We start from the raw sequence: 20,219 nt of genomic DNA, 5'->3' as shown, positions 1-20,219 counted from the left end.
ATTTAAAGGAGATGGAGAACACAATTTGAGGGGGAGTTAAATTCAAATAATTTTTGTGGGTTTTTTTGCATCTCTGTATTTGGAGTAAAGCTGTGGAACAGACTGAGTGATGAACTGAAGCAAAGTCCAAAAGCAAGGTACAATGAGGAAGAAGGGCTTTTATTGGGTGTTCCCACCCACAACTTAACCTATATGTGTGTACATGTGCATGTATACGTATGTGCATAATTTGGCAAAAGAAGGATTTATGTTAGGACAGAACATAAAAAGGAAGTAAAGAGCTGACTATTAGTTACTAAATATGTTAAATTATTTACTGATTATTATTTTCCTCATGTTTTTGTCCTTTTGTTTGTATTTCTGTATATCTACAAATCTTTGTATATTAAGCCACAAGCAAATTTGAGAACGTGCAGATAACACCCACATTCCTTGCTTATTCACTGCTTGAATGGTGAATTCACATTTGGACCTGTAGAGAGCAAACACAAGAGCAAAGGGATATAACATATACTTTAAACCTTTGATCAAGGTCTGACACAGTTGATGAGTGAAAAAAAAAGTAATCAATTGCTACCTGAGAAAACTGCGATACTGGCTTAAATTCATCGAGTCCAATGACATCAGAAAGGTGTTCTCAGCCACATCCTTAGCCTACAAAGGATTACACAGTGAACAACTGTATATGCTAGAGTACATGCTGTAAAGCCAATGCTAAAATCTGTGTACTTTTTCTCTAACCTTGGTAGCGCTGGTGGTACAGGAGTAGCATTTGATTCCCGACAGAACTGCTTGAATGGCAGCTGAATAAATCTGTGACAAAACTCTGAAGAAAAAGAAAAGTTTTCGTTAGATATTCTCAAACGTTTGACACCCAACAGCTTAAAGGGAAATGAAAGATTAAAAATTAAACACTTACAAGACGTCTGTCTTCTTTTGCTCTGTGTTCTGATTTCCTGTGAAAAATACAAGGGGAAAATGTTATTACTGCTTTAACTATGGGTTAATATATCATATATTGCAGTCTCTGAAGTACTAAGGACAACAAAGTAAATATAAGATGTTCTAAATATGCAACAGATGAATAGACACAAGTAAAGTCACACAATAAACTTCACCAAGATATGGGTTGTGGGTAGTCCCAAAGAAATAGGTCCGAGCGCAGGCTAGAGGTCCTTTGGGAGCCACACACTGGAGAATCTAATGGGGTAAAAGGTGTTTTGTATGAATGACATGAACAGCAGAACGTTCCCACTTTACAAACAACACAAGTAACAATATTGAGACCCAGAATTTGCAAACTGACCTACATCTCTTATTTACAGGAGGACATATTAACAGACTTAAGTGCTCCAGATGACTTATCAAAATGCTGCCCAGTAGATGGTGCTGCAGCTAATTTTTTCTCTTTTAATTGAGTAATTTGTTTTATAGCACATTCATTAGAAGTGGAAAAAAATCCACTCCATTTGAAATAGTGGAGTCTTAACAGAGGTCTTTGAACCTAATAATCACTTTGGCATTTGTCCAGTCATTACCAAATGTTTTATAGTAATGGGTGTAGATGTAGGGTTATATTATTTATTGATGATTTAAATGTCTGCTTCGTACTTGCTCTCTGCTCTACCCCAGAGAAGTTATTATCCTTCACTATGCTGCTGTTCCTCACCATGTGTCTGGCTGCAGAACCTTGAGGCCCTGTGTTGCGGACCTGATGACTCTCTGAGGGAAAGTTGAATAAATAGTTCTCCAGATCTTCTAAGGCAGAGTGTTTCCCAAACAACACATAGGGCTGCTGGCATTTACTGAAATAAAGAAATGTTTCACTGAGAAAAGGTGTGTGTTTATTTCATTCCATGCCAACAAGACCACAGATAAACATCATTTCAATATTTACACACGAGTGAATACAAAGAATACCTTTTATCTGTGATTTTTCTTGAGATCAGTCCATGAAGGTAATAGGAACGGAATGCCTGCAGATTGTTGAGAATACACTTTATGCTCATACAGGTACACTCTACTTCTGTTAGACTGATAAAACCCCCTGCTGTCTGCAAATACTCTTTGCATTTGTTATAAACTGCATAACATTTGTGCAGACAATCTTTTTTCAGCTGCTACTCTTTGCAACAGAACTGGCAACAAAGTCTGATTAGTCATTCAATATTATGACTAATTATTATGACAATATTAAATAATATTTAATATTATTTATCTTTTCACTGTGTAAAAAAAGCAGTTGATGTCTCTTTTTTGGAAAAAGTATATCCAGAAAAAAATCAGAACAATTTAAATTACTCCAAATATCACACAGCAGTTATTCTAGTTTTGTGAGGATATGAAGGCATAAATGTACCTCCCCTGCTTGTGCTTCAGAGAGCTCCAAGATAGAAAGATGACTTTCCAGGTCCATGCCCGAGAAGAAGCCATTCCACTGTTTCTCAAAGTTGACCAGGTCCTAAAACAAAACCAACAGCACTCAGGTAATACGACATATCTCTTTACATACAGTACCGTGGAGTCCCTCATTCCTCTGTTTTTCTTGGAAAATGGGAAATAGGTGCAGGGATTTAATAAAACATAGTTTCTAGAATTCTAATGAGCTTGAAAGTCAATATTTGGTATGACCAGCTTTATTATTCAAAACAGCATAAACTCTCTTAAACAAGCTTTCCTATAATATGCTAAAGTAATCTTCAGCAATAGTCCTCAGGATTCTTGAAGGAAAGACTTTTGTCCTGTTTCTCTGTCAAAATGATCCCACTGCTTCAATAATGTTGAGGTCCAGAATTTGGGGAGGCCAATACATGAGTGATAATTTTCCAGTGTGTGGTTTTCTACCCAGTTATGCTTTCTTAGGATTATTCACGTCCTGAATAATAAAACTGTCACCAAGCTGTCATCTAGACACTTTCTAAATGTTAATGCATGGCGGATCAAAATCTACCTGTGCTTTTCTGCATTCATAACATGATCAGTTTTGGTAAGATCCCAACACCACTGGCTGACATTCAGTGCTAAACCATGACAGGGGTTCCAGATGTTTTTACAGATAGTTGTAGAAACTCACTGTTGTCAATCTCGCTCTACATACAGTATAGACAACAATTTTAACCAACAATTTCATTTGTACTCATCACATATAAGAACTGTTGACACCGTTTTTCAGTCTAGGTCTTGCACATTTTATGAGTTTTTGACAGCCACTCTTCAATCAAGATAATTTCTGATGAGGTTTCAGTGAACACTAGATGGATCAACTAAAGGACTGGATTCATCTGTCAGGTCCTGTGTCAGGTATTTGCTGATATGACTTTCAAATACTGTTCATTTGCCATAGATAGTTTTTTAGACCTACCATTTCTTCTTTTGTCCTCTACTTGTCCAGTATCCGCATTTTGTAAGTGACAATGTCCCCAGTTAATACGTCTTTGGCTAATAGCGCTGTAGGAATCACTTTGTTGGATCAAAAAAATTTTTTTTGCTTGTCAATCTGTTATTTTTTTATATTTTTTGTAGATTCAGTTATGGAAATCAGCACAAATTATGTGTTCCCATGATAGGCTGTTAGTGAAAAAGTGGCTAAAGATACAATTGGAAATTGAATTGGTGGTTATTAATTGAACTGAAAAAGTGAAAAAGCAGCCAATGTCAAGAAAAAACCTTTGAATGATTGCTGAAGACCACGTCAGCAATTACAAGAAAGTCTAGCAAAATACAGATTTAAACTATTTCACAGTACTGTGCTTACTATGACTTGTAGTTACCAAATAATGATTTATATATTAATGGCTAGTCCAAAAAAAAAGATTCCTAATAGCGGCACTGGATTTTTGGCAATTTAAAAGAACTTCAGATGTCAGATGATGAAGTACTGTAGGCCTCGCCACTAAAAGTAACAAGAAACTTTCAAATTTGGTAAAGCTGACAGAAAATTAAACTCATTGTTACCTCTGTGAGGAGATTATCCAGCGACACTGGGTCGAGTCTGTTGTAAACCTGCCACAGATTCTCACTCATGTCCATTAGCTGCATAAGTAGAGATACATAAAACAAACAAACAAACAAACAAACAGAAGCATAGGATCCTAAGAACTTTCTACATATTGTAGTTTCTTTTGCTGTTAGGCTTTACCTTGTATTTCATGGTAAAAAAGCTTCCTCCACCAATGCCTTCCAGAGCAAAAGCTTGAAGCAGAGGCCATTTTTCCACCATAAACATATCGAACTTCTGGATTTGTCCTAAAATTAACAGAAACTAAGTTTAACTAGGTTTTGTTAATTGGGAGGTCTCATTTCAGAAGTAGATAAAACTAACACAACAACATGAATTACAGTTTAAGAAGACATTTTAATTTCTTTGAAAGACACAAGTAGTAAATGATGGGGAAATTAAAATGTAAAAACATGTACCTTGCGAGCTGTAAGGTACTCCAATGTGATAACAGTCCTGCACCATTGCAACAAAACTGGAGATTTTAAATTCTTCTGCTGCTTCTTCATCTTCATACTGCAAGTGGAAGGAAAAAACGACAGTAAATGTAAGCTTTAGAATAGAATAACAGAATTACAAACACTGCTACAAAGAAACACATTTTAAAGGAAAATCCTCTTTATGTCATTGATGACAATAAATGCGCTATCATTGTGCAGTCAATGAGTTAAACATGCAACCTGTTAAACCTAAGTACTTCTTAATTAATCGACTAAACAGGAACTGTAATAAAGTGAGAGGTATAGTTTTTTTTCTCCTTCTTCTTCTTATTTATCTATTTATTTTTACCTCTGTTTCTGTCATGCAGTACAGGTGTAGGTTTCTCCAGTGGGACACATAGGGCAACAGGTAACTGTAGTTCAGTGGGTTGCAGTACAGGTGAACACAGTCCACCTTAATCAGCAGGATTACATCTGACACAAGGACAAGTGATGTGTCAACGCTGATAAAAACTAAAGCATGCACAAAAATATGACATGCATATGGAGACCCACACTCACCATCCAGCATTTCTTCAGGAAATTCCTCAAGGCCATGCTCCAGATTCACCTGGTTTTGTTCATATAGTCCATAGAACAAGTATTTTGCCAGCTCAGTGCACCCCTCATTATATCTGCTATCAATTCCTAAAATAGAGAAAAATACAATAAATAAAGTTTATGGCTTTGGAGTGTCCAGAGAAAATATTCAAGTCACTTTCTATTCTGCTTAACAAACTTTGTTTTAGCCTTAACAACTGACACATCAAAGTTTCTGACTTAACATACCGAGAGAGCACAGGATGCCATCAGGAATGGCAGTGCCACTTCCACAGAGCAGAGCCTGAACTTGACGCAGACGACAGCAACTGAAAAGCATGATAAAAAACAACAACCCATAAATAAGTACAAAGTCATGGCTTTCATGGTTATTGATGATGCATTTTAGATAGAAAAGTAATTCTTCTTTTTGGAAAGATAGAGCTTTTGTTATGCCAAATTTACGGAAGCTAATGAAGTTGCATGTAATTGGCAATTTGAGCCCATTTAATTGCAGACTGATATCAGACTGACTGTTGTGTGGCTTTCCTGACAGTATGCTTGATAATCTCATTTTGTGGCAAAAATAAAAAATAAAATAAGATAAAAACAAAGTGATAAATTACAATATACGTTATTGCAATATTCAGTATATCGCAAAACGTTAAAAATCGCCACAATATGCTACCGTGAGTAGTATTGTCGTGTTGTGGGGTGTCTGGTGAGTCCTACCTCTAGAAATAATATAGCTGTAACACAGGTTCACCTAATAAAACACTCAATAGTATCAAGCATTAACTTATTTAATAGGATTCGCTTAGATAATTTTAGAATTCTTCGTTTACTACGCTGTTAAAATTGTAACAACATAAACTGCCTCCACTGGGATGCATTGAATGAGAAATCCCCGGCAGGGGATAGCAAAACTATTATGCAGCTTGACCAGATGTTTTTATTAATAAAAAATATAAACTTCAGCTGGTTTGAAACGTTGATAATGTGGGCATTACTATACGCTATTCAGTCAAAATTAATAACGATAAATGGCGTTGATACGTCGACTAGTAACGGAGAGTGGTTCTGTCTAACGTTAGCTACGTTAGCATGGCAGCTACGGTGAAGCATTTTCTAACAAAACACAACTCGATTCAAACATCACCTCACGGCTGGGTTGATTCCAGAGAATTTCCCGTTAACTTTCCTTATACTTGACATTGTAATTGTTGTCACCGTTCACACAAAACCGACAAAGCGTTGCGTATTTTTCCGTATCGGGCCGTGTAACTACATTTTCTTCTCCATCACCCTGGAGAGTGTCTACAGAAGATAGCATAGCAACGGAGCGAACGATTTCAATAATTGGGGGGGTTACTAAACCAGCATATAAGTACTTCCGGGCAAACTTTACAATATAAGATTATGATTTGATTTACTCCCGACACAGTTTTATAGTATTTCGCGTCGTGTCGGACACACCAATCCATTATAAGAAATAAAATTTTCGGGTTTTAACAGACGATGCCCCCGTTGTCACGTCTTAGTACGGTCTTGTTTTGGGCCGTTTTGACAGCAGCTGGCAGTTTCACGCAGCTTCTAGTGATGCTGCAATCCTTCTGCGATCACGTACGGGGGAAAACAGCTGCATATTGTAGTGTGTCTTTATTCTAACGTGGCGTGTTATAATATAGCTATGTGTTATTACTGCTCATTTAATGGTTTCTTGGGGATTTTCTTCCTTGGAATTTTTATTAGTAGTAATTCATCGGAGATGAAGTGTTCACAGGCTGTTGAACCACAGTATATTTGGCATGCCATGACTCCAAAGTAAACTTATGTTTCTTGACGGTCTGCAGTGTGGCTGATTCAGCTGTTATCCAGATTAAAAAAAACAAAAACAATTACCGGATGTCTTGCAGACTGCTCCATGGTGCAAAGGGCAGTAAATGATTAAAGTAGGAAAGGGAAACCGGATCAGGCAAGCTGATTATGTGTTTGCAAATTCCCACAATGGTTCCATTTAAAATGTTCACCTTGTGCAGACACTGACATTATGAGCGCTTCCATCTTAGGCGGAAGCACGTTATCTTAGGCCTGTTGTGTTAAGATCAAGTCTTTACTGAATTTTAAAGTTTAGCATGGAAAACTGCTTTGTGCACCAAAATTATTTGAAGTAATGCTTTTTTTCTTTTGTATTCTCAAACCTAAAGTGAAGCACAAGGAAAATACATGTTCATCCAGGCGTGAACGGTGGAATGCACTTCCTTGACAGTTGAACTTGTAGTGCCACATGTTGTAATCCAGAAGCATCCTGTTTTACCTTTTACCTGTTTTACCTTTTTCCTTTATAATGCTTGTTTCAGAGCCTGAGTGTCTAGTTTCAGGTGTTATCTTGAGCTGACAAGAATCTTAGTGCAGACTTGCTGGAGCACCTGCAAAAGACATGGCTAGGAGTGAGTAATCGTATTTTTCTTTTACTATGAGGTCAAATCATTGACTAAATAGTTGCAAATTATTTTAAACGTTAGATCCTAAGGATGTGTTGGTTTGTGTACTGAAAAGTTGTTATTGTTTTGTTTGACAGAAAATGTAACAGATATAAGAGAGATGATGGTGGTCATATCAATGATGGAAGAATGGTCTGCTCTGAAATCTCTGGCTCAGGATAGCTCTGAGGATGAAAGTCACAAGTTAAGTTTTAGATCTGTGGGATCAAACCAAGTCTGTGATTTGACTGTGGAGGATCGTTCGATCAGCTTGCACTATGCAGAGTTAAAGGAAAACATGACAGAGGAGAGCATCTGTGAGACAATCGATAGCTGTTTCAAGTCTTGCACAGAGGAAATCAGAACATTTCTGTTGCTGATCCAAGGTGGCTGTTACACAATGAGAGAACAAAGACTGACAGGGATCCTTCAGGCCCACTTTGGAGCTGAGGCTTTAAAATACTTAATTGTCCTCTCTGTGGAAGATGGAAAGGTTGTTGACACATTAGATGACGCCCTGCTAGATTTGATAAATGTATGTGATGGCAGGTACTGCCGAGTTAGGTCCTCTGCTCTGGGTGGCGGGCTGCACACCCTGCTCGAGATGGTTGACTACCTGATGACTGAAAATGGCGTCACAGGTTACACTGAAAGCATGCTAAGTGAATCCATGAAACGTAGGACAGAAGACTCGGCCATGAACATGCTGAAAATGAAAGTACGCGAGGCAGAAGAGAAGGAGCAAGCTTTCATGCAGCTACTTCAACAACAGGAGCAGAGAAGAGCCAAGGAGCTGGAGGAGCTGAATGCAAAGCACGATGAGGAAAGAAAGAAGGAGGGAGCTGAACAAAAGCAGTATGAGGCAAAAAGACAGAACCTTGAGGAGGCTGTAAGAAGCCACAGAGCCATGTTGCAACTTCAGATCAGTACCCCTGATGGTAAGAGCTATTTCCATTTGTTCTGGTGTTTTAAAACTAAAGTTGTCAAGATGAATAAAAATACAGACCTATAACTTCCCTGTACACCAAAGAGTGGTGAATACATCGTCCAGCATCTACTGGAAGAGGTAAAAGTGATGTTAATTGCCCCTAGGGGGTGATAGAGTTACATTTTTATATGGATATTGTTATAATATTTAGTGTTACAATTCAGTTTGACACATGTAAAACCAGAAGAACATGATATAGACCCCAACAGGGGAAATGGCCCTCCACAAGTTATAGATATTATAATATTGGGGCTGTAGCTAGTGTGTAATCATATTTTCAACATTTTCATAAGAGTTGTATGGTCTAATTTTCTGTAGGTGTTTTCTAACAGTCATTTTCCATTTCATTTTTGGCTTTCAGATGATGAAAAGAATAAGATCTCTGTGATCTTTCTTGGTCTCAGTGGCAGCGGTAAGTCTTCTGCTCTGAATGTAATCCTAGAGAGAGCAGGTAGCCAGTACTCAATTAACGGATCCACTCATGAACCGGCCCTACTGACTGTATTTTGCGAGAGAAAGGAGGTATACGCAGCAGGGAGGAAGCTCATCCTCGTCGACACCCCTGAGCTGTGGGATGAAGACGGGGTGGAGAATGTAGAGCTGGTGAAGGACTGCCTGGCTCTGGCCGTACCTGGGCCCCATGTTTTCCTGCTGGTGCTCCAGGTGGGACGCTTCACTCAGGGAGAGTGCGAGATGTTCGGACACCTCCAGAAGATCTTTGGACGAGAATTCGCAGAGCATGCCATCGTGTTGTTCGTTCAATTCGACAACAACAAGTGCAGGCCTCAGAAAATCAACAACTATGTTGCTGGTGCTCATTCAGCTCTGCAGGATCTTGTCCGGAAGTGCGGGAGCCGTTATTATGAGCTAAACATTATAAAATCCCAGAATGCTTTGAGCTATCCTCAGGTGAAAGATTTGCTGTCTGGGATCAGTAAACTGGTTGCCTCACATGGAGGACACCCCCACATAGTGAAGAGATTTTCTTTGCAGGAGCTGCAGGAACGAAACAAAGTGATTGAAGAGAGGAAGGAAGGAGCACTGGAAGTGAACTACTTATTAAGAGAAAATTAACTTCTCTTTCTTATAAAAAGGGGAACACTGCAGATGGAAAAGCAGTACAATGATGTACCCTAGAGCCTTGAACCTTTCTTAAACTTCCTGTTTGGTAAAAAAAAAAGTGTTAGTGTAGATGTTTTAAATTGGATTGAATTACATTAAACATTTGTTTCCTTTATTTGATACTCATGTGGTAGTATGGTTTGCTTTTGAAGGTTGAATCACTTGCAGAAAATGTCCTTGTAATCTTTTTTATTGTCTTTATAACCTTTGTATTTTAAGTTAACTAGCTATGAATACCTTTAAATGACTGTTAAGATGTACTGTCTTTTAGAAATGTGAGCCTCTTGGTAGAACACAATGGCGGGGGTGATGGTGTGGTTTTGATCAAGCTAAACAAATCAGTGGAGCATGTTGGGAACTACTCACATACCTGCTTGTCTGCACAGACCAGTGAAAGGAGGAAAAGAAAAAGTACATGTGCTCTTTTTATTTGCTTTTGGACTTCCTCACCACTGGTATGAAGACTGGAAAGTTTATGAGATCTGTTGTTGTTGTTGTTGTCTTGATTGCCTGAGACTTGAAGACAATTTTACAAATGTTTCCACTTGCCAATAAGCTGACACACATGTATTAAAATTACAACAGTGATGCATAAATTGTTTAGATGACATCTTGGTGTTGTGTTCCAACATTGTAAACTTTGGCTTTTAACCATATTTTCAGTTAGTCTGATCTATTATTGTTTGTCTTTCTACTCACAAAGTACATTTGGAACTTTATTGCCAATAGCACAACTTACAGGTAGTATTAAACAAAACTAAACAAGAGGAAAAGGCACCGACTGACTTTCAGGGTTGGCTTCATTTGAAATATAGTTTAGCTACAAACAGATATATAAACTATTGATAGAACAAAGCTGATAAGTGACAGCAATGATAAGTGTCCATCTTCTTATAAGTTAAAGTAATTAAAGCTGTATAATATATCTGGCATTTTCTGATATCTCTGTCACTCACTTTTTAAAATACATATATGTTTTATTGTTGGAATACGTAGATGAAATCATAATTCGATATTGGTTGGATCCTTTTTCAGAACGCCACAGTCAGTGTGTTTAGTGATGTGATGTCTAATTTTTAGATGTCTATACATAAGTCACCTAGGAGTAAGCCAATTATTTTTTCCTGGAGTAGATAATGTGAACACGTTTCCATCAAATAATTGGTTTATTCTTAACTTTTGGCCTATCTTCTATTAAAAATAACAAGTACAGAGGGGGGACACTTGATATTTCCTAGTGAACAGTAAGCATGGTCCATGACCTGCTACTTTCCCCTTTAATTGCATGCACTGCATTCCATACCTGCAGTGTTTGTTTAACCCGTGTATTACGTTAATTTTCCTCTGAGACTGTTGACTAAGACATTGCACTGTAGATATTAATATTCCTGGCATTCCTGGAGTTCTGTTTAACATAACCAATCTCTTCATCTCTACTACTGTTCTGAGCTGGGATGCCCAGTAATACAATCTTATTTTAGGTAGAATCAATCAATCAATCAATCAATCAATCAATCGATCAATCAATCAATCAATCAATCTATCTATCTATCTATCTATCTATCTATCTATCTATCTATCTATCTATCTATCTATCTATCTATCTATCTCTGCAAGGTACAGGTATAACACGAGACATGTACTACGTTTTTATTAATTCCATAATACAGCAAAGTGCTACATTATGTGATTGTTATGATGATGCTAGAGAGGGTAAAATGGAGGCAGACAATTCCCTATGGCGACGCCCATAGAGGGAGCAATCAGGAGCAGTAGAAAAAAATAAAGACGTTTACATATGTTTTTGTCATTTGCCACACATTGATGAACTGCTCCTACAGACATGCATTAATCATATATGTATATATAAAAAACACTGTGACAGATGCATAGTCAGCTGTAGCTAAAAACTTGAATGTAACATCTGCTTTCATTTATGCGCTCTGCTCTTCTGCTGCGGCTGGCTGTGGATTCATGATGTTGTCAATCCATTGAGTGTAGTGAGAGATGATAGTATAAATTCCAGGCTTTTTTGTTTGGCCGCACTTTTTTCCGCCATTTGAGGTGATGCCCACCACAACGCCATTATAGAGCAGAGGACCCCCAGAGTCCCCCTGAATGACCACAACAAAGAAGCAGGAAAAAAAAGCACAAGTTTAGGATCAGTAATGCAATCTAAGCCAGCTGTCTAACAACTGTTTTCACGTTTCATCATTTATGTTTAGTAGAATAAAAGGAAGTAAAACTTACATCACAACTGTCCTCATTCTTATGTGGTTGGTCACAGGGGTTTGCGCATACTTTATGTGCACATATCATGTTAGTGGTGAACTTTCTACCAAAGTAGTCGCTGCGTCTGCACCGATCTGGGCTAATCACCTCGACAGTCACCTCTTTGAGTTTATCTGGTCTGGCCCCCAGGTTGTCAACCGATCCCCAGCCAGCTGTTTCGACCTCGTTACCGGTGTCGGGGTTTGTGCCTCCAGCACGCAGAAATTCCACCGCTTTAACCGCTTCGGAAATGTTAAATGGACGATCCAGCTGCAAAAGCCCCCACAGATAATGATTCCAACTATATCACTGTTTTGGTTTACTATTATAGACTCTTGTTTCTGAGTATTCAGATAGTATAAGGGCATAGCATATGCACTTACCTTAATTAAAGCAATATCATTGTCATAATTACTTGGGTCAAAATCTTGGTGATTGTGAAGTTCCAAAATGTCAAAGATTTGCTTTGTCTCTTCAGGTTCACTCAGAGAATGGACACCGAGCATCACCTTCCTTCCATCTGGTCTTAAAAAAGAGCACAATAGTGTTATATTATTGAATAATCATCAAGAAAAAGAGTTATCTACTACATAAAAGCAAACTCTAAATGCTTTTGTAGAGCCATTGAGCAAATTTAAACATGAAACTTGAACAAGCACAGGAGAGATTATTGCCCAAGCAAATACAAACAAACACAATCCAAACAGCACCAGCTTTAAATGGAAAATATCATGCTAATATGATTCTGATCTTGCAAATGTTTCCATACATTTGTTACACTGTAAAAAATGTTGCCTTACCCGTTAGGTAGACAGTGCACTGCAGTCATCACCCACTGATCTGCTACCACAAAGCCTCCGCATTCATGTTTCAGATTCTCCCCTTCTGGCACCTGGATGGAGGCCATGTAGGGCCGAGAATGCGGCGCTGCCTCCCTGCCTCCGATTATGCCCGCACCTGAGATGAAGAAGCATATTTTTCTTTTACAGACGCGCAAAATATTAATAGCAGAAAAATAACATCTGAAATGTTGCACCAAAAAACACAGATAAAGCAGCACAAACGTACTCTCTGAAATGAGGGCGACAACAAAAACAGCAGCACCCACGAGCACCTTTGACACCATGATGTCGCTTTAACTGATACAGAACGAGCATGTGTGCTGTTTTTAAAGGCTTTCATTTGGAACAAAGGAAGCCAATATTACGCAAAGCACAAGGGGGAGTCGGACCATCCTCCCATTCTCTGTTTCCTGGAATGAAAAACAGGAAAACATAAAACATGTTCTTGAGGTCGTTACTTTTTTGCATGGCTTTTATTTTTTTGCCATTGTCTTTGCTTGGAATTCCTATGTGTGACTTTTCCTGATACAGTCATATTATTGAGTTGATCTTTAAATGAAGATGAGCAAAGTATGTAGTATATAGTAGCAGTAGTTTTTGAAACTCATGCTTTAATTGGCTTCTTATAACTTCAGGTTCATAAACACAACACTCAGAAGAAAACATCGTGTTCCTCTTTGATTTCTGTAAGAGATGCAGGAAAATATGGCGAGAAAATGCATTGCAAAGCAGTTTTTGAGGCAGGAATTCCAGCATGTGTTGAAAATATGCGCAAAGCTTCGGCATCTTGGCTCAGACTTTAAACATACCCACTGCAAAAAGACACAATTCGTAATTTACGCCCTTACCAAGGAAATCCTATATGCAGAGGCACAGTATTGCAAAAATATAAATCAGAAACAGAATGGATGAAATATCTTTGTAGGTTTGAAGATGCTTCGATGATTTAACACTTTGTTTCTCAACTTTGAAATTTACGACATGGCGAGCTGAGCAGTGCTGCTTTCAATGAAAAAACATTTTTTCAAAAAAACTTGGCTGTACTGTGTTTAGAATGACAGTCTAGGCCATTTCCTGTACATTTTGACTCAACTCACAGTTAAGATAAGTCTGTACCATCAGCACCTAAGGAGACATTAACCCTCTCCAAGCTTTAACAGAAAGGTAACAGTAGATTGATAGTGATAGTGAAACTCAGGAACGTGATACTGCTATTTACAGTAAAAGCCACTTGCAATGGTATGTAATTGTGTCTTTGTGTGATGTATGATGCCGCCTAAAATCAGCAGAAGCACAATCACTTCGATGTTGTCAACACATGGTTCACATCAGGATGTCATCTGACACAGAGGTTTGTGTACTGTGCACACAGAGAACTAATTGTAGTTTTCTTAACAAATCCCCTCATATATCAGATATAATTAGGTGTTTTGCTGTGATTATTGTCAGACATGGGCCCACTGAGGCAAATTCCTAACGATGACATGGCAAAAAAGTATTGAATCCTTGATCTTAATATTACACTTATGTTTCTAGTTGTATTTAATTGTTTTTTTTTCTTTGCATACTTGTCCAGGCTCTCGGTTGCTTAAATTTAAACTCCTACTGGGTGGAGTTTGGACAGAATTATCCTGCTCCGAATGTCTGGGAACGTTTCTAGTTGGCTGATTTGGGGGGAGACAGTCAGGCATTATAGACAGGGAAATATACTGAGGTTTTTCGTTTCAGCAAAGGTCTTTAGGACCTGGTAATTAGGTTGTAGTCTGTGTCCCCTCAAGCTTATTATGTATCATTACTCCTTAGTCAGCAGCCTGTGTCTATGATCTTCACTGGACTCTATGCCTTATGCTCGTAAAGAACATATTGATTTTTACAATTAATGTGAATAAATGTCTTCATATTTGCACTGTAAGTTTCTTTGGCTAAGCATACCCTCTCTGCCACATTCATCTACTGTAAAGGGAATTGTTTTGTGATTGTAAGTGTATTAGTAGTAGAGCTTTGTGAGTCTGGGCCTTGGACAACATCTGCTATTCAAAAGGTCACATATTTATCATCACGCTCTGTGATCCCATTAGACATTTCCTTTGGAGGAAGTATTTACAAAGTGTGCAGCTGGATGAGACTAAAATATATATTCATATATGAAAATCTATATAAAATTTCACATATATGTAAAACTGCACACTTGATTTAAATGTAACTGTAACAGTTTGTACTCCAGACCAGGGTATTCGAGTGGCCCGTCACTAATTTGAAAATTTATAAATACATTAAAAACTTTTGCCAATCTACAACTCCAACTCCAAAAACAACGGGATGGTGTGTAAAATGAAAATAAAAATAAAACAGAATGCAATGACTTGCAAATTTCATAACCCCATTTTTAATTTACCATAAAACACAGAAAGCACATGAAATACTTAAACTGAGGTTTAACGTTAAAAATAATACTAACAATAGGATAATTTTGAATTTGATGGCACCAACAAGTCTGAAAACAGTTGAACAGCGATGTTTACCATTACATCCCTTCTACTTTTAACAACAGTCCATAAACATCTGGGAACTGAGGAGAGACCAGTGTCTGGTCCCATTTTTGTCTAGTATAAGATTCTCACTGCTCAAGCCTGAGACTTCTTAAAACTTGAAGCATAAATAGTGTTGTAATAGATGTAGTAACCGGTTTGCAAGGTGTTTCCTGACATCATCACCTGGAACTGGGGCATGTTGTGTTAAACCTTGTATATACCTTTCACTCTTACCTGACTGTGTATATTTCTTCTATCTTTACTATTTTGATTTTTTAAATTTTACTTCTGCACAGTTTTCATGGAGTACCCATAATTTTATTGTACATGAACAATGACAATTAAGGGCTGTTCTATTCTACCTTAAAAATAATTTATATATTCTGATAAAATAATAATGTAGAAAATAATGTGCTGGTGACACCTTTTTGCTACCTGGAGCAAAGACAATTCGGTTTATTGCGTTAAATTTTGAGAATCCGTGTTGAAGTGTCACGATTTACCACTATTGACACGCAGAGGGAGACAACGTAACAGTTTGTTACTTTTTTACAATTGTAGGCCTGCACTGCCCTCTGCAGGTACAAGCAAAAACTACACGACCATGTTTTAGAAAAACAGAGACGCTCATCAGTGAGGATAAAAAAGTTTCAGATTTGGCTGGAAGCGTGAATGTGTTACCAAATGTTCATTTTAGGTTCTGAAGCACTTACAGTAAATGTAAAAATGTAATGAATGTTAAACAGTAAATTACATGAACAAATGTCTTGCCATATCTAAAATGTTAGTGTCTATTGACTGAACAGGATGACAATTTTATATCATTAAGGCCATTTTCTCTGAAATAGACCTATTATGGTAATTAAAGTGCTTACAAATGCTTACTAAGAGTTTCTTTTCCTTATGTCTTCGGGATCTGACTGAAGAGTGATCACGTGGGTTCATTACTGTAAAGTGGGGAAATAGCATGCATGGAGGATTTTTTCTCTCTCCTTATAACATTTTCCTGCTCCTCACCAATTAAGTCATGAGTCATATTCTCCCAATTACAAGTTAGGAAGGATATAATAGTTAGAAATTACAGGTTAAAACTGACTACCCACCTTGGATGATGATGAGTTAATTTAGCTACAGAAATGTTTGGTATATCTGCAGAATCTGTGAGTAATTCACCCAACAACATTCTGAATATTAAAAAAAATTATATCACCACCTGATTTGGTTATTGGACGTGCAATGCATTTAATGTAATTCAATAGTTGCATATTTACCAATTTATGGTTACTACAGAATAAAAAGATTATTAGACTTTAATTAGCTTTGAAGAATTGTTCCAGTATTTTGATTGTCAGCCATGAGTCGTTGTTGTTGCGATGGAGACGAATTACAACTACAACTGTAGCCTCGAGCAATCGAGCCCACCCATCCAGGTATGCAGTGTGTGTATATGTGTGTGTGTGTATGTGCAGACATCTATATCTGATCGTCCGTGTGTGTGGTCTGGCACTGAACCAGTTATCAGAGGTAAATTAACACAGTCATTTTCAACTTTATGTTTTCTAATGTTTCATTTCTCTCCCTCTCTTTCTCGCTCTCTGCTTCCCTTGCTTGCTCATTCCACCTCTGCCTCTCATTCTCAGACACTGACTCAGCGTGGCTGTCAGTCTCAGTCTGTCTGGCAGGCTTTTCTTTCAATCAATCAGTCAGTCAGTCAGTTTGACTGTCTGTTTATGTCTTTGATCTCTCCTTGCTATCGGCCTCATGGGTAGCATGTTATTTTCTTTTGGCTTTTGAGCTTTTTTTTTAATTTATTATAAAACATACAGACAACATTACACAATTCCACATTAGAAATGCAAATAAAACCAGAATAAAATCAACTACTGTCAGTAAATCTGCCTCATAGTACTAACTCTGCTTGTAATATTCATAAATATCGTTTATGAAGTACAGAAAAAAAAACTGCTATCCCTTTTAAGGTAATACTACAGAATGGATCTTTAAAGCAGCAAATTGTCCCACAACATGTAATCACTGGTGTCACACACATTAATGTCACTTGACACCCTGTGTTAATGTGTTATGCTTTGTTTTAAACTAGTGCTTGATTTACAGGTCGATCACGAGCACAGAATCCAAGACACAAAAGAAACAGAACAAACATAATCATCCGACATATATGATTCTTACAAAAGTGAACTTGTATTGTTTTCACACATAACATGAAACACTATGGCAACTGCATTTCTATAGTAAAAATAAACTGTCAACATCAATAAGAAAAATTTGACTAGACATTAAATGAAAAACACTTCTGTTTGAATGGAGTCTTACATATACCTGCAGTATAAGTAATTGTTACTGTGAAGGCTTGTTTTCTGGCTTGAATATTGAACTGCTGCCTGTTGCTGAGGGGAGCCGTCCTACTGCTGTCTGACTCAAGTTTGAATCTACACAAAGTTAGGATTCCTCTATCAGCTGGCGTGAGTGTGGCTATGGCAAAAGGCTGCGGAGAATAAATAAATCTGTTTCAGCTCTGTTGACACAGATACCACCTCATGCCCGCATTTAATTTAGATCTAAGCTCCTGGGGTGCTGGTGTCGCAAACTGGTTGTGCAGGCTAAATGTAGTGGCCTAGGTTTGATTCTGATGCAAGGCCCTTGGTGTGTGTCTTACGCCAGCGGTCCCCAACACCCGGGCCACGGACTGGTACCGGTCTGTGAGTCGTTTGGTACCGGGCCGCGAGAGTTGAAGCTCGATTATTTTTTAAATCGTTTTTATCGTTAACTCAGTTTCCCTGTGTCTTTTCCTGTGTGTTATTAATAAATCTTCTTTTTTTGGTACAGGTACTAGTTTTATTTTGTTGTATTTATCTGCGACACCTTAAAGGCCGGTCTGTGAAAATATTGTCGGACATAAATCGCTCCATGGCGCAAAAAAGGTTGGGGACCGCTGCCTTACACCACCCCCAGTGTCTCTCTTTCTCTGTTTTCCTGTCTCTTTTTCATGGCACTACTGACTTAAGGTGAAAAGTCCCCCAAAGCCTGGTTTTGCCAGTAGTTTCTTCCTGTTAAAAGGGAGTTCTTCCTTCCCACTGTTGCCAAGTGTTTGCTCACTGGGGGTTGTGAGATCGTTGGCCTTTCTTTGTCTTGTTTGCTTAACTGTATAAAGTTCCTTGAAGTGACTGCTGTTGTGATTGGGCTCTATATAAATAAAACTGAATTGAATTGAACAGAATCATCACCTTACAAAGACACCAGCCAGTGACATAAGATGACTATAGGCCTTAATTTTGTACTGACTAGTGTGGGGGGCGTTTTTTTTAGGTGATTTTGCAGAAGAACTTCACTTTGTAGGTGCAGTTGTTGGTTAGAAATGCCAACTGAACATCAGTGACAGGAAAGATTAACAGTAACTTTGACCAAAGTCATTTTTCCTTTGTTAAAAGTAATTGTGCCTGCATCTATCCATGAATGAATCAAACATATAACATCCTGTACCCTAGTAGTATAACCCCCACCAAAAAATACAAAATTAATTAGTAAGACACGGAGCCTAGTGGCTCAAAAAGATAACAAACATGACAAGTGTCAGGAATGAAATCGACATCTTCTCTTCACGTTTCTCTTTTAAAAGCTTTAAAACAAAATGCACGTGCTTTGGTACGTGACTTATTCTCCGAGTCAGCTGCAGCATTCTTTCGTGAAAGTTGTAAATCTTTTTAAAAGTGTGGACTCTCCACCCGGGACTGTCTCTCTCTCCTTGTTTTTCTTTGTTTCTCCAGTCGAACGGAGGTCTTCTGCTCTGCACTGGCATCGCTCCAGAAGAGGGGGATTACTGTTAAACATGTATAATCTCTCCTGTTTCCTCCATCAGACCAGGCCCATCTGATGGGAGCTGGTGTTTAGAAGGGGCTCCACAGGACGAGATACTCTTTAACTGTAATCTCTCTAATCTCGCTTCTTACTGCAGGCCGGGGTCCCACAGGACTGTCATCTTTACATTTTGTAACTCACTGTCATATTTCTTCTAAAGCCATTTGACAGAGCCTGTATTTTTAGTTGAGAAAATATAATTATTTTTTTTCAAATGCAAACTCATAAAAAGTAATTATGGTATTTTTTTTCAATGCAGTGTATACTTAATGACAATAAATCTTCAGTTAATAGGTTTGGGGAGTTTTGCAAAAAAGGTCACACAAGCTGTTTAGGCACTTTTTAGAGGCTTTGTGTCTTTTCTAATGAAGCGTCTGTTGTATTTAGCTATAAAAATGCATTATCTATAAAACAGACTGTTTACAATTCAAATAAATGCTTCTGATTCTGATGCATTATTTGAAAAAAATGTAAATTTATTTCATAAATCGCTCTGTTACAGTAAAATGAAATATGCACATTAAGTAATTAATGGTGCTTAAGATGTCAGGATACAAATGGTGTTTACAAATGCTAACTAGATGTATATATATTTATCTAAAGGTAAATTAATTTAAGGTTTTTTTTCCATCTAATTCGTTTTTGCACATTTACATTTTCTATTCTAGAGAGGATGAAACTGAGGGTCAGATGTTTATCTATATATGTCTGTGAATGTGTTTCCCAGCATTTTCCCATCAAAAGCTGAATCCTGTAATCTGACAGTTTATCAGTCTGTATGACCGTGCATTACTTTGCATTTGTATAATCATACCTGCCAGTTAGACCTTGAAAGAAAGGCGACTACAAGTTTGAGGGTGTCTTTGACTGTGTGAGGACAATCTTCTCAGGAACGGTCAAATATCTACAATTATTTACCTTCTTTTCCCAGTAAACGTGTGTGAATGTGCGTCAGTACCTCCATGTTTCCCAGGAGAACACTGAATCCTGTAAATCTGACATTTCTCTTCCTGGTGTTGGTCCCAGGAGGATCAGCGGGAGATTCCACCTTTCCCACATTGCTCCTTGATCCACCTGACTCCTCCTCGCC

The 20,219-nt window shown here is 37.9% G+C and overlaps 3 protein-coding genes across 9 annotated transcripts in view; 1 reads left to right on the top strand and 2 right to left on the bottom strand.

Annotated features, from left to right (window-relative positions):
- dnaaf9 (dynein axonemal assembly factor 9) overlaps positions 1 to 6,363 on the bottom strand; it is a 31,185-nt gene extending 24,822 nt beyond the window's left edge. For 4 of the 7 annotated variants that reach the window (XR_013094693.1, XR_013094692.1, XM_076877908.1 and 1 more), the window contains exons 1-15: positions 6,176 to 6,363; positions 5,266 to 5,345; positions 4,999 to 5,124; positions 4,787 to 4,911; positions 4,417 to 4,513; positions 4,139 to 4,245; positions 3,955 to 4,032; positions 2,360 to 2,461; positions 1,921 to 1,976; positions 1,670 to 1,805; positions 1,119 to 1,200; positions 920 to 956; positions 742 to 826; positions 578 to 654; positions 428 to 472 (exon numbers count right to left, since the gene is read on the bottom strand). Coding sequence is in view for 4 of the 7 variants with exons in the window: in XM_076877908.1 (XP_076734023.1) it covers positions 428 to 472; positions 578 to 654; positions 742 to 826; positions 920 to 956; positions 1,119 to 1,200; positions 1,670 to 1,805; positions 1,921 to 1,976; positions 2,360 to 2,461; positions 3,955 to 4,032; positions 4,139 to 4,245; positions 4,417 to 4,513; positions 4,787 to 4,911; positions 4,999 to 5,124; positions 5,266 to 5,345; positions 6,176 to 6,231 (1,289 nt within the window). In the remaining 3 variants the exon portion in view is untranslated. The remainder of the gene's footprint in view (positions 1 to 427; positions 473 to 577; positions 655 to 741; positions 827 to 919; positions 957 to 1,118; positions 1,201 to 1,669; positions 1,806 to 1,920; positions 1,977 to 2,359; positions 2,462 to 3,954; positions 4,033 to 4,138; positions 4,246 to 4,416; positions 4,514 to 4,786; positions 4,912 to 4,998; positions 5,125 to 5,265; positions 5,346 to 6,175) is intronic. The other 3 variants (XR_013094691.1, XM_004554774.3, XM_004554775.3) reach the window with 1 other exon arrangement.
- Positions 6,364 to 7,404: 1,041 nt separating this feature from the next.
- On the top strand, positions 7,405 to 10,376 carry LOC143414005 (uncharacterized). Its single transcript, XM_076877589.1, has 3 exons — positions 7,405 to 7,466; positions 7,598 to 8,437; positions 8,849 to 10,376. The coding sequence occupies exons 1-3, from the start codon at positions 7,457 to 7,459 to the stop codon at positions 9,559 to 9,561; spliced, it is 1,563 nt and encodes a 520-aa protein (XP_076733704.1). The 5' UTR covers positions 7,405 to 7,456; the 3' UTR covers positions 9,562 to 10,376.
- An 868-nt stretch (positions 10,377 to 11,244) lies between these two features.
- Positions 11,245 to 13,078, bottom strand: cfd (complement factor D (adipsin)). Its single transcript, XM_004554773.3, has 5 exons — positions 12,949 to 13,078; positions 12,681 to 12,837; positions 12,264 to 12,405; positions 11,860 to 12,150; positions 11,245 to 11,723 (listed from the first exon to the last, which is right to left on the bottom strand). Exons 1-5 carry the CDS (start codon positions 13,004 to 13,006, stop codon positions 11,544 to 11,546), a joined length of 828 nt encoding a protein of 275 aa, XP_004554830.1. The 5' UTR covers positions 13,007 to 13,078; the 3' UTR covers positions 11,245 to 11,543.
- Between the last annotated feature and the right edge of the window lie 7,141 nt (positions 13,079 to 20,219).

The sequence above is a fragment of the Maylandia zebra genome, linkage group LG19, assembly GCF_041146795.1.
Source record: "Maylandia zebra isolate NMK-2024a linkage group LG19, Mzebra_GT3a, whole genome shotgun sequence".
NCBI lineage: Eukaryota > Metazoa > Chordata > Actinopteri > Cichliformes > Cichlidae > Maylandia > Maylandia zebra.
The sequence above is the reverse complement of the archived record's forward strand: the minus strand, read 5'-3'. Positions and strand labels throughout refer to the sequence as shown.

What these genes read in the sequence shown, in the direction of transcription:
- LOC143414005 (XM_076877589.1), top strand. An exon ending in TCAGATCAGTACCCCTGATG is followed by an intron (nt 8,438 to 8,848) that starts GTAAGAGCTATT and finishes TTTGGCTTTCAG; the next exon opens with ATGATGAAAAGAATAAGATC.
- cfd (XM_004554773.3), bottom strand. Translation starts at nt 13,006, where the DNA reads ATGGTGTCAAAGGTGCTCGTGGGTGCTGCTGTTTTTGTTGTCGCCCTC. An exon ending in GTGCACTGTCTACCTAACGG is followed by an intron (nt 12,406 to 12,680) that starts GTAAGGCAACAT and finishes CTCTTTTTTAAG; the next exon opens with ACCAGATGGAAGGAAGGTGA. An exon ending in AGAATGAGGACAGTTGTGAT is followed by an intron (nt 11,724 to 11,859) that starts GTAAGTTTTACT and finishes GTGGTCATTCAG; the next exon opens with GGGGACTCTGGGGGTCCTCT.